The 14,776-nt window shown below is 45.9% G+C and overlaps 1 protein-coding gene across 1 annotated transcript in view; it reads right to left on the bottom strand.

The window, feature by feature from the left end:
* The window catches only part of UBE2H (ubiquitin conjugating enzyme E2 H), a 111,340-nt gene that overhangs the window by 21,453 nt on the left and 75,111 nt on the right, over positions 1-14,776 (bottom strand). The window contains exons 4-5 of the mRNA XM_062200357.1: positions 3,224-3,263; positions 1,847-1,899 (exon numbers count right to left, since the gene is read on the bottom strand). Coding sequence (XP_062056341.1) covers positions 1,847-1,899; positions 3,224-3,263 — 93 coding nt within the window. The remainder of the gene's footprint in view (positions 1-1,846; positions 1,900-3,223; positions 3,264-14,776) is intronic.

Below are 14,776 nucleotides of genomic sequence, written 5' to 3'. Positions count from 1 at the left end.
CAGAGGAAGCCTCAGGCAGTAGCCATGAAACCCAAAGACATGGACAAGGTGGGGAACAGATCTGTTAGATTCCTCACTAACTCTGAAATTATTTTAATAAGCCTGGCCAGGTTACAAGCTCAAGGAGAGGAGGCCAGATGCTCTATGGTATTCAGCACAGTATGAAGGTACTTCAAAAAGTTCATGAAAAATGGAATTAAAAGCACGTTTAGGTGAAAAATTTTGAAATCCATGCATTTTTTCACTATGTGCATTTCCATTAACTTTTTGAAACGCTCCCATATTTTGCAGAGTTGGGCAGTTCACTTGTTGACTCACTGTTAGGGGATGAGTGGTCAAGATAGGAGGCGCTGTAGACAGGGACGGGGCAGGGGAGGGCTGTGGGCTTTTGTGTTTCACTGCAGGTCAGAAACCTTCCCTCCTATCACTTTTGCTGAGAGGCTTTTAGAGAGAGCCAGGGCCACAGAAGATGAAGAAATTATGTAAATTCATTGGAGAGTCAAATGGGAAATAACAAAAACACGGGCATTGATATGGGCAATTCAGTGGATTATGGTAACGGTGGAGGACTCAAAGGCAGAGTTTTTAAAAAGTGGACAATTCTTGGGGCCGGTGCTGCGGTGCCGGCATCCCACATGGGCTCCAGTCCGAGTCCCAGCTGACCTTCTTCTGATCCAGCTCCCTGCTATGGCCTGGGAAGGCAGTAGAAGATGGCCCACGTCCTTGGGCTCCTGCACTCATATGGAGGACCCGGAAGAAGCTCCTGGCTTCAGATCGGCTCAGCTCTGGCCATTGCGGCCAACTGGGGAGTGAACCAGTGGATGGAAGAACTTTGTCTTTTCCTCCCTCTGTAACTTTACATCTCAAATAAATAAATCTATTTTTAATGGACAATGTGTCTTTCTGCAGAGGACCCCTTGCCAGGCACTTGCTGTCCTTCTGCTCAGACCAGCACACAACGCCGAGGGTCATCTTAAAAGGCCTTCGTGTCTATCTTTTTAACCTGAGCCTTCTCAAAAACCTCACGCCATCTGTCACTGGCACTGTACTTTATCTGATGTGGTTTCCTCTCAACTCAGCTTCCCAGTGATGTTTGAAATCTTGTGGACATATTTAGATTCTTGACACAGGCCCTGTCATAAAATCGGTTCATTAGGGTCAAAAGGTAGAAACAAAATTCTGCCACATTGTAAATTTCCAGAGCAGGCTTTAATTCTTTTTTTCATTAGTAGCACTGGAAAAAATATTACTGCACAAGTATGTTACAGTTTCATTGTTAAAGTTTTAAAGGCTCACTTGAGGCATACCTCACTATATGCTCACTGGTGATTTAACCAGGCCCCTATGCATCTGATGCAGCCCAACAAAGCTTTTGTTTTGAAACAAATGTGGCTACCTTGTCCAGGGAGAGAGAGCCAGACTTTTTCTTTTTTGGCGTGGTCAATTTTAGCACTGAAGGCAAAGCTGAATTATTCTTGACTTAGTGAGGCTTTGGACTTTGAAACAGATAACTGATGATCCCCAACCTTTTACTGCATCTTTCATATCACTTCAGAAGAACACTCCTAAGAGTCTTCCTAATATCTAATAAATATGCATACATTACGCACACATAAAATGTTTTATGCCTAAGTTCAGAATCTCACAAGATTCATTTTAAACTTCCACTGCTGATGTTTGTATTTAAAATATCTTTTTTCCTGATAAGTTTCCCAAAGTTTCCCACCCAGTCCCTCAAAATCCCTTCTCATTCCCAGCAAAACATCTTAAGCCAGAGAAGAAAAGACAAACATTTCTTAAGGCAGTGTCTCAACATCTCCAAAAAATATTCCATGGCCAAACTCACCATAAAGAGCTGTCCAAGTTTGATTAATTACATCTAGACACACAGTTCCTGACCTGAAACAGATGGAAAGAATGGCATTTTTTAAAAACTTAGAAAGTCAACTGCATGTGTTTGGCAACTATTTATCAAGATAAATAATTTTAATAGATCCTTAAAAAAAAACCCTCTAGGGGAACAGCAGGAGCAGCAGCGTATTTACAAGGTCTGAAGTGTCTCCTCACAAACGCAAAGGGAACAATAGCAACTGCTCAGTGGAGAAACCAGACAGCACCTGAGCCAGGTGATCAGAAATAACACTGGGAGCCGGGGTGCCGAGACCATGGAGGCCTCTGGATGTGACCGGAGAAGGACTCCATCTTACCACTTTGTGGTTTTCTGGCCTTAGGCAGGCCCTGCGTCTAATAAGGAAACCTCAGACAAACCTAGATTGAGAGACAATCTGTAAAATAACTAACTGGTCTCTAGTCTTTAAAAGTGAAGATTTCATAAAAGAGGAAGGCAGGCCAAAGAATTAAAGAAACATGACAACCAAATGCAATGCGACAACCAAATGCAATGCATGATTCTGGTGTGGACCCTTTGCTGAAAGAAAAAAAGGTGCAGAAAGGTACATGGTTGGCGTATGGCAGGAGATTAGAGCAAAAGCCCTGAGTCAGTGTTAACTCCCTGAATCTGACGGCCACAATGTGGGTACCCCAGAGATCGCCCTTGCTGGAACGATGGCTGACGCACTAACTCAGGATTACAGGACAGAAGGGGGCGTATGCATGTGCACAACCTACTCCTAGGGGTTCAGAAAAACCTCCCATGGGAGAGAAACAGCAACATTTAGTGCCTTGACAAGTAAAAACTACCGTCCAAATAGCCATGAACTCTGAACAGTACTGGGAGTACAAAACAGGACACACTGGGATCGTACTTTAAAACATCACTAATAAAATATTAGGAAAGAAAGGGATAATTAGGATTCATTAACAAATGACACGCCAGTCTTATCTGCTGCCTTACTCTCAAAAACTGAGAAACATTTCAAGGGCTGAAAACAGTACATTTGTGTGTTGAAACAGATGTCTGAATTCATCTGTACAGAGAGAAGGGAGATGTGGAGTATTACCCACGTTGACCGGAAACCCAGGGAAAAGGAGCAACAGCACCACAGGGTTTGAACTCAGTGGTTTGAAGACTGTATCCCTGTGAATCTGGAGTTCAAGGGACCATTCATACAATATAAATTCCTGAGAAAATCCAAAAAGATCATTGGGATTTTTGGGTTCTTGTTTTTAAACAACAGGGAGAGAGAGGGAGAGAGAGAGAGAGATGAACTTGAATTGAGAACAGTTGCTGCTAAAATTGAAACATTTTAAAACAGTTACTTACGCTTCATCAATGTTGGGGTGGAAAATTTTATTCATGAATCCTGTAAAAAGAGATGTTAATTAGCAGCAAAAAAGATGCAGTGAACAATTAGCTTTAAAGTAGTTCAGCTCTGAAAACGACTTCATCGTGGACAAGGAGGATTTCACTCCTACGGCCTCACTTGCCACCCTGGACCCCTGGTTCCTGGTAAGACTATCCTCTCCTCTCCTAACAGTTTCAGGTAATTAAAATACACAAAATGTTCTATTAACAGACAAGTGAACTTTGGGGACAATGCAGCTTCTTACACAAAATCATTATTAAAGCAACTGTTTTCTAAGCGATGCAGGACTCCCAACAGAATGTGTAACACTAAACGGCTTATAACTAGTGTCAGGATCAGGCCACCGGGCCTGACTGCGCTCTGGAGGTGAACTGTCCAAGCTCTGCACCCGGAGGCTCTTCCTTTGAACTTCTCCTTCTGCAGCTCATTTACTGGCATCACCAGGCTACACCTTGTGTGGAACATGAATGAAGCTGTTGAAATGCTAAAGGAACACCATTTCCAAACCACAAAGGATTTCTTAACAACAGTGGCCAAAGTATTTCCTTTAACTTTAGCCTACTCATTCAAAGAAACCCAGTTTTGATTAAAATTGAGGCCACCAGGAAATGAGGCAAAGAGTTTTTTAAAAATTTTTTTACCATGACTGTCAGGTACTGGCTTTTTTTTATTCCTCAAAAAACAAGTACAGGATTTAACAAACTTGTTGCTATTTAAATTTCAAAGAGAAATCAATGCACCCCTCATCTCACGGGTGATTTAATCAGCACTCTATGCATGGGAATGACAAGCTCTCCCAGGGGAGACCCACTGTCAAAGCTGCCACTTTGTCATCCTAGCTGCGCATTTCCTTTGAGGACTCCCATATTTCACCTCCCACTGTCAATAAACTCAAGCTCGTTAGGAAGACAATTCGCACCACTAGGTCCTAGCCCACCTTCCCCTTCTCTCCCCACAGGTTCTCTTATTCACCTGTTCAAAACCTCCTGGTCAGCACAATGGCCGGACACTGGGCTTGTTTAGGGTACAAAAATAAGACAGCACAATCTTCTCCAGGAGGTCCCCGCGGCAGTGGGACAAGAGTGAAGAAACTGTACTGTGTACAAAACAGACACACGGGAGGGGTACACAGGTGTGGGAAGAGGAGAGGAAACACGCAGAGCAGTGACTGGAGGAGGAACCCCAAATGAGCTGCTACAGCCTCTGTCTCCAAAAAGCTAAGAAACGTCCCTCCACTTAGAGAACAGGGGATAAGAATAGAAAATCTCAGGTACTCCAACCTCTGATTGCTCAAATACTAATCACTTCTGGTTTTTGTTTCGGAAGGCTTTGTGTGGAACTAGTTTAACGTTTTATCCACTACCAACAAGAGAGGCTGCGAGCTGTTCAAATTATCCTCTTGCAAAAAAGAAAAGGCTGGTGTACAACGTTAATTCTTCATTCAGGAAACAGAATGCTTCAACATCTAGATTTAAGAGGGATGTGGCTGTAATAAGCTGATGGAAATATCCATGCCTTAAAGCCAAGAGGAGAGTGGCAAGTGTTTCACTTGACAGTTGGGGCCCTTGTATCCCATATCTGTGTGCCAGGGTTTGAGTCCTGGCTCTGGCTCTCGACTCCAGGTTCCTGCTAATGGGTACCATGGGAGGCGGCTGGTGATGGCTCAGGTAGTCAGTCCCCTCTACCCTCAGGGGAGACGTGGACTGAATCCCCAGCCAAGTCTCAGTGCAGGGGCTTGTGGGGTGCACCAGCAGATGAACTCGCTTTGTGCATCTGTCTCTCAAAATAAATGTTACACAGAGGAGAAAAAGGAAAAAAAAAATTCTACTCAACCCCAACACACATGTCCAGAAGGGCCAGTGAGGACATTTGTAGCAGCACTGTTGACAAAAGCCAAGAACCAAATCCAACTGTATCAACAGGACCAGCCTGGAGTATCCTGGTAATGACTAGATCAGTGTGTATCAACTCAGAACTAAAGTGAGGTTAAGAAACAGAAGTTGTAGAATGACATACTTGCAGCACGACGTCATTCCAACATATTAAAACAAAGCAGTACTCTCTACAATAAGTGGTCATCAGCATGTACAGGAAAACTGCACTGAGCCAACACATCCCAAACTTGCAAAAGAAATCACTTCAGTTTGGGTCCAGGGCCATGCTCACAATGGGAATAGGGAACAAAACAGGACATGGTTAAAAATGACTATAACGTTATATTCCTTTGAAAAAGAGGCCAAGTGCTTGTATATTATCTGTTGTTATTTTTAGAGCGTGCACAGGTAGATGTGGACAAATGTTAAGTGCTGAATTACTAATGGTGGGAGTATTTTCTCCACAGTACCTAGCAAATTCCATTGCCCCTCCCAACCACCCAGGTACCGAATCACAGTAATGAAAATGGCTAAGACGACACGCAGGTGTCAGTGGTAATGTGTGTGAGAAACTTTCCCATTATTTCTACTTCAGACCCCCCAAATGTCTACAATGTGCCATTCTAATAGTTTTTTTTTTTAAACAACTCTTTCAGGTAAGACCACCCTCAGGTGCCAGGGCCGATCCTCGATCCTCGCAGTAGATATGGGGACATACTGCTATAGGCTGCAAGGGAGCAATGAGCCAAGTGGGGGTAATGAACCACCCACGTGACTTAATTCAAGATGTGTTCTTGATACTTAAAACCCTGCCTTTGCTAACGTTTCAAAACCAACCCTTGCGAGCAGGCGTTACGCTGGCATCCCACATCTGCGTGCCTGGGTTCAGCTTCTAGCTCTTGCTTCCTGCTGATGTGGCTCCTGAGAGGCAGCAGTGATGGCTGAAGTAGGTGGGTCCCTGTCACTCATGTGGGAGATCTGGCTTGAGTCCCTGGCTCCTTAGCTTTGGCCACTGTGAGCAGCTGGGGAGTGAACTAGCAGAGGGCAACTATCTAAGGAAGGGGGCCTCCGACAACCCAGTAAAGCAGTGTCTGTGTTCTCAACGCTGGGGCTGGGTTGTGACATAGCAGATTAAGTTGCTGCTTGCCATACCGGCACCCTGCTATTCCCCTGCCCTGAAAATATGCCAGGGAGGCAGCAGATGATGGCCTAAAGACTTGGATCCCTGACACCTACATGGGAGATCAGATGGAGTTCTTGGCTCCTGGCTTCGGCCTGGCCATTGCGGACCATTGGGGGAGTGAACCAGTGGATGGATGATCTTTCTCTTCCTCCGCCTTTCAAATAAATCAAGAAATCTTAAAAAAGAAAAAGCAAGTTCCCAATGCTGGCTACAGATGAGAATTCCCCTCGGAAGCTCTTCAGCAGGCACAGTGCACGCTATGTTAGAAGGTGGTGAATGTTATGGAGGAAGAAAAAGTGGCAAGGCCAGGATGAGGGGCTGCACTTTTGGGGAAGGAGGTTTACTTTGCAGGAGGCAACGGAGGAGCCCAGTCTCCACAGCAGGGGCAGCCCAGTGCAGAGCACAGCAGTTTACTGTTGTGTTTGAAGAACAGCAAAGACACCAGTGAAATCAAAGTGGCATGAGCGAGGGGTGGCAGGCTACAGTGGGGTCAGAGGGGTGATCAGCATCTGGAGTCCTCTGAAGGACCGGGAAGCCACTCCCATCAGTGCCCAAACCCAGATCCTGCGCACACGTTCTCAGGTTTCAGAATCAATGGCTCGTCCTCTCCAAGGAGCAGAGCAATAGCGCACAGCGCCTCAGGGCTTGGGAAAGGATGGAGAAAGCAGATCAAGCAAACGGAACGGAAAGCCTACAGAGGAGTTCAGCTTCAACTACCTGATGCCAAGCGCACCTGCAAAGTCTACGTCAAGACAACAGCTGTGGCGAAAAAAGCTTTAAACGTTTACCAAAACTGTATCTGAACGATCATGGCCTCCCCCACTGTCCACGCGTGGAGAGTGCATTTGAAATCAATACGGCTTCCACACTGTTTTCCCTTAGATCTAGATTTGGCCAGGAGTATATAACAGAAAGGACATAGTAAACGTATGCTTTAGTAATTAAATGGGTTGAGCTCAGTCTCCAGAGCCTCTGCTAAGAATAAAATAACCATCTGAGCTCTCGGACCGAGGGCAGCAGCAGAACACCAGGTGCTAAAGAGGGCTGTGGGTTCCAACGCTGACTCTGCCATCAGCTGCAGGCGCTGGAAAATCCCTTTACTTCTGGGGGCCTGTTCCTTCACCCATGAAGACGACAGCATGACCCGCAAAACCTCTCTGTTTTAAAAACATGTATTTATGTACTGGAAAGGCAGAAAGAGCGAGGGAGGGCGGGAGGGGGACAGATTTTCTGCCTGCTGGCTCACTCCCCCACATTCCCCCAACGGTCAGGGCTGTGCCAGGGATCCAAATACTTGGGCCACTTTCCACTGCCTTCCCAGGTGCATTAGCTCAGACCAGCACTCCAATAGGGGATGCTGGCATCACCAGCAATAGCTTAACCTGCTGTGCTACAATGCGGGTTCCCTCCTCTTTACTCCTGAGGGTCTATCGGCTCTTAAAAATCTAGGGTTTAGTAACAGCCGAAACTCTGGGAACTAAGCTCTCAAAGGAAATGAATTCTGTAAGGAAGCATTTTTAGGTACAGAAATATTCTGGAAAATATAAAACTACCAACATGCCAAAATACCATGACGAACCACAAAATCCGCTGTTCCCAAGTAGGCAGAAACAGAGTTTATAACCGTGCCTTTGAGGAACAGGCACAGCAGACCAACTTCACCAAAAAACAACTTTAACTGAAAGGATCTCTTCCAATAGCAGGCTTTTTTAATATTCAAAGCAAACCAATGGAAAGGAACATATTTCCCTGGCATCTGTTCTTGGACGAGCGATGGACAGTGTTTCTGGCAAAGCCATTCCACGCTGGGTGAGGATGCCAACAATGGAATTGTGGACCATGAGGGGAGGCGGCTGGGAAAGAACAGGCCAGGGTTTCAGAGAAAGAGCGTTCTCAGGACTGGGTGTTTGCCCTGGCACACTCTCCTTCCTTTTGGCAGTGCTGTCACCCTGCTAATGAATGTGGCTGCAGTGAGAGAATTTTCCCAACACTTGCTTCCACTCAACCAGGGACTATTTTGAAGACATTTTAAGAGAACATATTTTGAAAATTACTATTATGGCAACAAGTAGAAAGGGCAAGTCATCTTTAATGCACATGATTTAAGATTTTGTTCACTATTAGACATTTCCTAATGATAAATTTTAGTGATTTGATCAAATAAAAATTCTTCACTGTTTTGGATAATTATTCTGGCACAGCTCCCGCATCTGTATTAAAAAAACAAAAAAAGGAGAGGAGACAATAGGAATAAATGTCTTGCTGAAAGGTTGTCACTCTGTCCCTTATCATCCAGCAGGAAGAAATCAGGTGGTTTATAATTATGGAGGAGGAATACAAATAATGCTACAGAGATGCAAAACGGTGTCATTTTCAAAGCACAGATTATTCCGACAGATAAATACACAAGGCTTGTGCCATTCCAGTACTCCTCGCTCTGGTCATAACACATCTCTTGAAACATTGGCTAACAAGCAGAGAAGGTAAACAGCATGACACCAAGCCATGGTGAAAACTGGTTTCCATTTCAGCCTGTTTCTCTGTCCAGTGCTGCTGGGCAGGGGGTCTGTACACCCTGTAACTGCTGATATTGGGTTAATAGGCCTAAATGAGGCAAAAAGACCTCCTGTCTTGTGGCACAGTGGGTAAAGCTGCTGCCAGCAATGCTAGCAACCCGTTTGGGTGCAAGTTCGAGCCCCAGCTGTTTCACTTCTGATCCAGTTCCCTCCAAATGGCTTGGGAAAAGCAGCAGATGATGGCCCAAGCACTTGAGCCCCTGCCACCCACGTGGAAGACCTGGATGAAGCGCCTGGCTCTTGGCTTCGGACTGGCCTGACCCCAGCTGTGTGGCCATTTGGGGAGTGAACCAGCAGGTAGAAGACCTAACTCTGCCTTTCAAATAAATAAATTAACCTTATTAATAAAAAAAACCACCTTTGTTCATTTTACTTGAGAAGATATTAATAATCAGAACTGTGGGTGGATGAATTAGCCAGGTCCAGTCATCTATCCAGAAATGTCACTCAAAACGATCTTGATGAAATGAGAGGCCAAATGACTAATGAAACGAGCAAAAAAGCCCACTCTAAGGTAAGCAGGTGAGAAGTGCACAGGCACAAACGACAGTGCTATCTCAGGGACAGAACAAGCCTGGACCGAAACGGCTGAGGCAGCTGGAGCTGATATAACTGAATTACAAGGTCATGAATTCCTTTAAGAAAACAGTGAGTGAAAAACCTATCATTCTCATACTCTATCTTCAAGACAAACGCCCACGTAGTCTAGCTACAATAAAACTGATTAATTCTATTTTAAAACGTAGGGATATGTTCAAAATATATTTAAGACTGGACTTCAGAATATAAGTATTTCAAGGACAGTGACTTGGTTGCACCTTCTTGGCTTGCAGGGTGGAGGTGACCACAATCGGGGGTGGCAGGGAAGCAGTTTCACCAGGGACAGATGCATGCCAGCTGTGTGCACCAGGGCATAACCTGACAGACTGCGTCCTCCCTCGGCCACAGGCCCGGACTGTGGCAGCCTGCATCTGTGCAGGAGTCCTTCACAGAGCTGAGTCTCTCTGTTCAGGAGAGAGGGACCTGTGTGGGTCTCCGGAATCAACAAGCAAGGAGCTCACTCTCAACTCCCTGTGCATGGGAATTTCTCACTGATCCTGTGTGTGCTCAGAGGGTCTAACTCAACAAGGCGGTCCTCTCTTCTGTCCAAGGGATGGCTGGACGGATAGGGAAAGTTCATTTGTAACCACAGTGCTCTCCTTCAACAGCACAGGCCTTCTTCCTACCTAACACAGTAGGAAAACCTCCAGCCTATCCTCCACTGGCTCCACTTCTGGAAGACTGCGACCTCTTCTCCTGTCCCCAGCATTCAACATCTTCCCATCTCCTGGCCATTCCTAGAACCACGCTGCTGGAATCAGGCGGTGTTTGTTTCTGTGGTCAGGGCAATATGTTATAGAACGCACTGGACTTGTGATCACAAGACCCAGCCTCAAGTCTCCACCCCTCATTAAACAAAGCTGTGGTGAGAAGATCGGGCGCTAGTCAGACTGCCTCAGTCCCACTGGGTGAGCCTCCGGCAAACTTCTTAAACTCCTTGCCTTTCTGTTCTCTTATTCCCCAAACTAGATGAAATCATGGTACCTACACATCACAGAATTGCTATGGAGATTCAACAAAGGTAAACATGAAAAAAGCATCTGGACAGTAAGCACTCAATGTTAATTTTAGCTTTGCGAGCATGGTTAAGTCATTTCTTGGTGGGATGTGGGGAGAACACGTGACAAAGTCCTTACTTTTAAGTGACAATCAGTACACCAAGTAACACCATTAACAAGTTCTTAAATGCTATCATGTAGTAATTTTGATTAGGAAACAAAGCAGCCCAAACAACTCAAGTAATTCTTTGTTTTGCTCCTTAAGGGTGCTGTTTCACAGAGTTCCAAGTAACTATTTACTGCTTTGTCACAGATAAACCCTCTGACCTTCAAAACAGCATAGGGAAAAAAAGCTGTTTAATCCCTTTCTTCCTTTATTGTGCTTTTTCCCTTCTAGGTCTAAGAAAGAAGTCAACTTTGATATGTATGTTGTTTGTTTTGACTCAAAGGCACAGGAAAACAGACAACATATACTCTTCTAAGAAAACAAAGTAAAGAGATGAACTCTGGGTAAGCTCCAGGTCAGGTCTGTACAAAGCGAACAAGGGAAGGTCCTCCTATGTGACACACAGAAGTAACTTGATGATGTGTCACAGAGCAGAACATGAGCCCTGCTGGAGCTTCCTGTTCCACACGGGCATCTAAGTGCCCAACCATGGAACAAGAGCTGCCTCTGGGCCCGCCACGGTGGCATGGGGGGGGGGGGGGGCTGTTTGGGTTCAGGTTGCTCCACTTCTGATCCAGCTCCCTGCTGGTGGCCTGGAGGGCGGCAGATGGTGGCCCCGGTGTTGGGCCCCAGCCCCCATATTGGGGGCCCAAGGGGAGCTCCCAGCTCCTGATCGTCGAGGCCATTTGGGGAATGAGCCAGCGGGTGGGGGACCTATCTCTCCCTCTGTTTGTGGCTCTGCCTCTCAAGTAAATGAATAAATCTTAAACAACCACACACACACCTGAACTACCTTTCATTCATTTACGTGGCGGTTTCATGGATTTCTGGCTGCAGGTTACACCCCAAGGCCAAGAGGTTATGAGACATCATCCTGCCCTACCAGATGTAGGAGCCGTCCTCTCCTGACCCCCTTCTGTGCAGCACTGCCACAACTGCCATGCGATCCCTGGGCCGCAGCTTCCTCGGCCTTGAACTCCTCCTCCCTCTGCAGACGGCACAGCTCAACCTCAGCCTGAGCTGCCTCCCTGGCCTGCCTCAGCCTCTGGGTGTTTCTGATGTAGGCTCAGACACCTTTCCTACGTCCTGCTCCAGCCACTGGATCCCCCGCCACCAGACAGGGCAGCGGGGACTCTGCTGCCTAAGTCGACTTGATATATGTGGTTTCTTTTCACCTTCCTCATAACTAAAAATGACAAGATCTGTTCTACATATCCATCTTTAAGTCCTTTGGGATTTGTCAAGAACATGAGAGAATACTCTGATATAGAGATATTATATTTCCTATAACCCTATCTCACTGGAAATGGAAAAGACAGTTACTCAAATACTTATTAAACCATTCAGACTGCATTTTGGTATAGTGAAAGCAAAACAAAAATACCAGAACAGAATCTAGAGGACAGATGTGGAGGCTATTTAGCAGTAATATAGCTCAGGCTAATTTCTTCCATCCTTAAAATGAGGCAAAATAAATGACAGTTTCTAAACCTGCTAGCAATATGGTTTCACCAATACCAGTAAAGCAAGAAAATCTTAAACTAAGTTTTTCAAAGGAAACTAAGACTTTACTCTGTTTTCAAAAGAATTTCAGTTTAAAGAAAACTGAAGCCAAGAACACATTTTCATTATGATACCAAGTTCTAAAGCAAAAGAAATGAAGTCAACGCTAAAACATTAATCACAGTAACTGGCCCAAAAACTAGAGGTCATCTACTATAAAGTAGGAACTTGGGCTGCAAGTTAGATGGAATTTTTACACAACAAATAGAAAGATATTATAATGAACTGTCAAAGGGAAAATTAAAACTGGCACAAGCCAACTTCAAAAAGGAAATGAAGTCCCAGTGTTGTGGCATAGTGGGTTAAGCTACCACCTGTGACCATGGGATCCCATATGGATGGAAGTTTAAGTCCCAGCTCCACTTCCAATCTACCTCCCTACCAATGTGCCTGGGAAGGCAGCGGAAGATGACCCCAGTGCTTGAGCCCCTGCACCAGTGTAGAAGGCCCAGAAGGAGTTCCAGGTCTTGGCTTCAGCTTGGCCCAGCCCTGGCTATTGCAGCCATCTAAGATGGAAGATATTGTTTTCTCTGCAACTGCTGTTCAAATAAATAAATCTTTAACAAAAAAAAGAGAAGGAAATGGAGTGATGCCAGCATTGTGGTCAGCAGGTTCCGCTGATTTCCACATCAGAGCCAGCGGAGCTCCTGGCTTCAGCCTGGCCCAACCCTGGCCATCGCAGACATTTGGGGAGTGAAGCAGTGGATGGAAGATCTGTTTCTCTGTGCCACTCCGCCTGTCCAATACGTAAGAATAAATCTTATACAACAAAAAAGACAACAAGGACGACTACAAAGAAGAAGGAAGTAGACAAGTCCTGTGATGGCAGCTTATCCACAGCGGTGGTGGCCTGGGGAGGGGAGTGAACACTAAGGCACTGATTTCTACCCAGGCAAATAAAGGTGAGGAAGCTGAAGGAATTTAGGTACCACAGACACTAACAGTGGGTTTGCTAATAGATAGAAGCAATTTGACACAGCTTCGTCCCTCACTGAGCACTTCCACTCCGGACACCAAGACTGCACTCTGACTTTATGCTCATTCCTAGTGCTGTTACCCACAGACCACAGTGCTGACACCCTTGTCCCCGAGTTCCTTACACTTCCCCTCAGCGACTCTTCCTCTGCTTCGTGCCCCTTCACGGTCCCTAGAACACACCTGAACTCTGTCACAGTGGCAGATGTCCTCACCTCCTAACTCACCCATTCAGACATCCTTGCTCTGACCAGAGACTCCTAATTTTGCCACAGAGCTCTCAACCTAACAATTCTGTCAACTCTGATCCAGTGATCCTATTTCTTCCCGTCAGCCCTCTTATCCTCATCCTCTTTATTTTTCTGTTTAAGATTTATTTATTTGAAAGGCAGAGAGAGAGAGAGAGAGAGAGAGAGAGAAAGAGAATATTCCAACCACTGGTTCTTTCCCCCAAAAGCCACACAGCCAGATCTGGGCCAGGACGAAGTCAGGAGTCAGAAACTCCATCCTAATCTCTTGCATGGGTGGCAGAGGCTCTAGTCTCAGACCACATGCATTAGCAGGAAGCCAGATCAGAAGTGGAGCAAGCGGAGCACTAGGGACTTCAGCCAGCACTCAGATTCGGGATGCCAGAGTCTCAAGCGGTGGCTTAACATGCTGCACACAATGCTAGACCCCTCAGTCTCCTCATTCAAAATCTAAGAACCGTCACTGTCACTACTCTATCAACCCTCTGCAAACCTACAATCGTTCACGTGTGCCATACCTGGACCTGAGGATGTCCCTAGGTAGGTGTTCATTCAAATATTCTTCTAGGAAACAGGCAACAGATTAGGTGCCAAGTTTGGTGCGGTTGTTGGTAAAACAGACCTAGGAACTGCTTGCATGGAGTTTGTGACTGCCAAGCTGACGGGAGGAAACACCTAAGTGAAATACACATCAACTTGTCAAAATAAGCCCAGGCACTTCTCTCAGGCTCAGCAGCACCTGCCACTGTTCTCTCCCCTCTATCCAGCAGCTCACTCTGCTGTCTACCACCCTCCCATTTTTTTTTTTTAAATAAAGATTTTTATTTATTTATTTGACAGGTAGAGTTACAGACAGTGAGAGACAGACAGATAGACAGAAAGAGGTCTTCCTTCCATTGGTTCACTCTCCAAATGGCCGCAATAGCTGCAGCTGTACCGATCTGAAGCCAGGAGCCAGGTGCTTCTTACTGGTCTCCCATGTGGATGCAGGGGCCCAAGCACTTGGGCTATCTTCTACTGCTATCCCAGTCCCTGCTGGACTGGAAGAGGAGCAACCAGGACTAGAACTGATGCCCATATGGGATGCTAGCACTGCAGCCGGAGGATTAACCTAGTGTGCCACGGCGGCGGCCCCTGCATTTGTTTTTAATCATTTGTTTTCACTCTTTTTGGAAGCCAGACACACACACACACACACACACACAGTCCTGTTGGTTCACTCCTGTGCCAAAGCCAGGGGCTGGGAACTCAATCTGGGTCTCCCACCTGGGTGGCAGGAACCCCAGTATTTGAATTATCACCTATTGCCTTTAAGGGTGCGCATTAG

Source organism: Lepus europaeus, chromosome 1 (genome assembly GCF_033115175.1).
Source record: "Lepus europaeus isolate LE1 chromosome 1, mLepTim1.pri, whole genome shotgun sequence".
Lineage (NCBI taxonomy): Eukaryota > Metazoa > Chordata > Mammalia > Lagomorpha > Leporidae > Lepus > Lepus europaeus.
The sequence above is the reverse complement of the archived record's forward strand: the minus strand, read 5'-3'. Positions and strand labels throughout refer to the sequence as shown.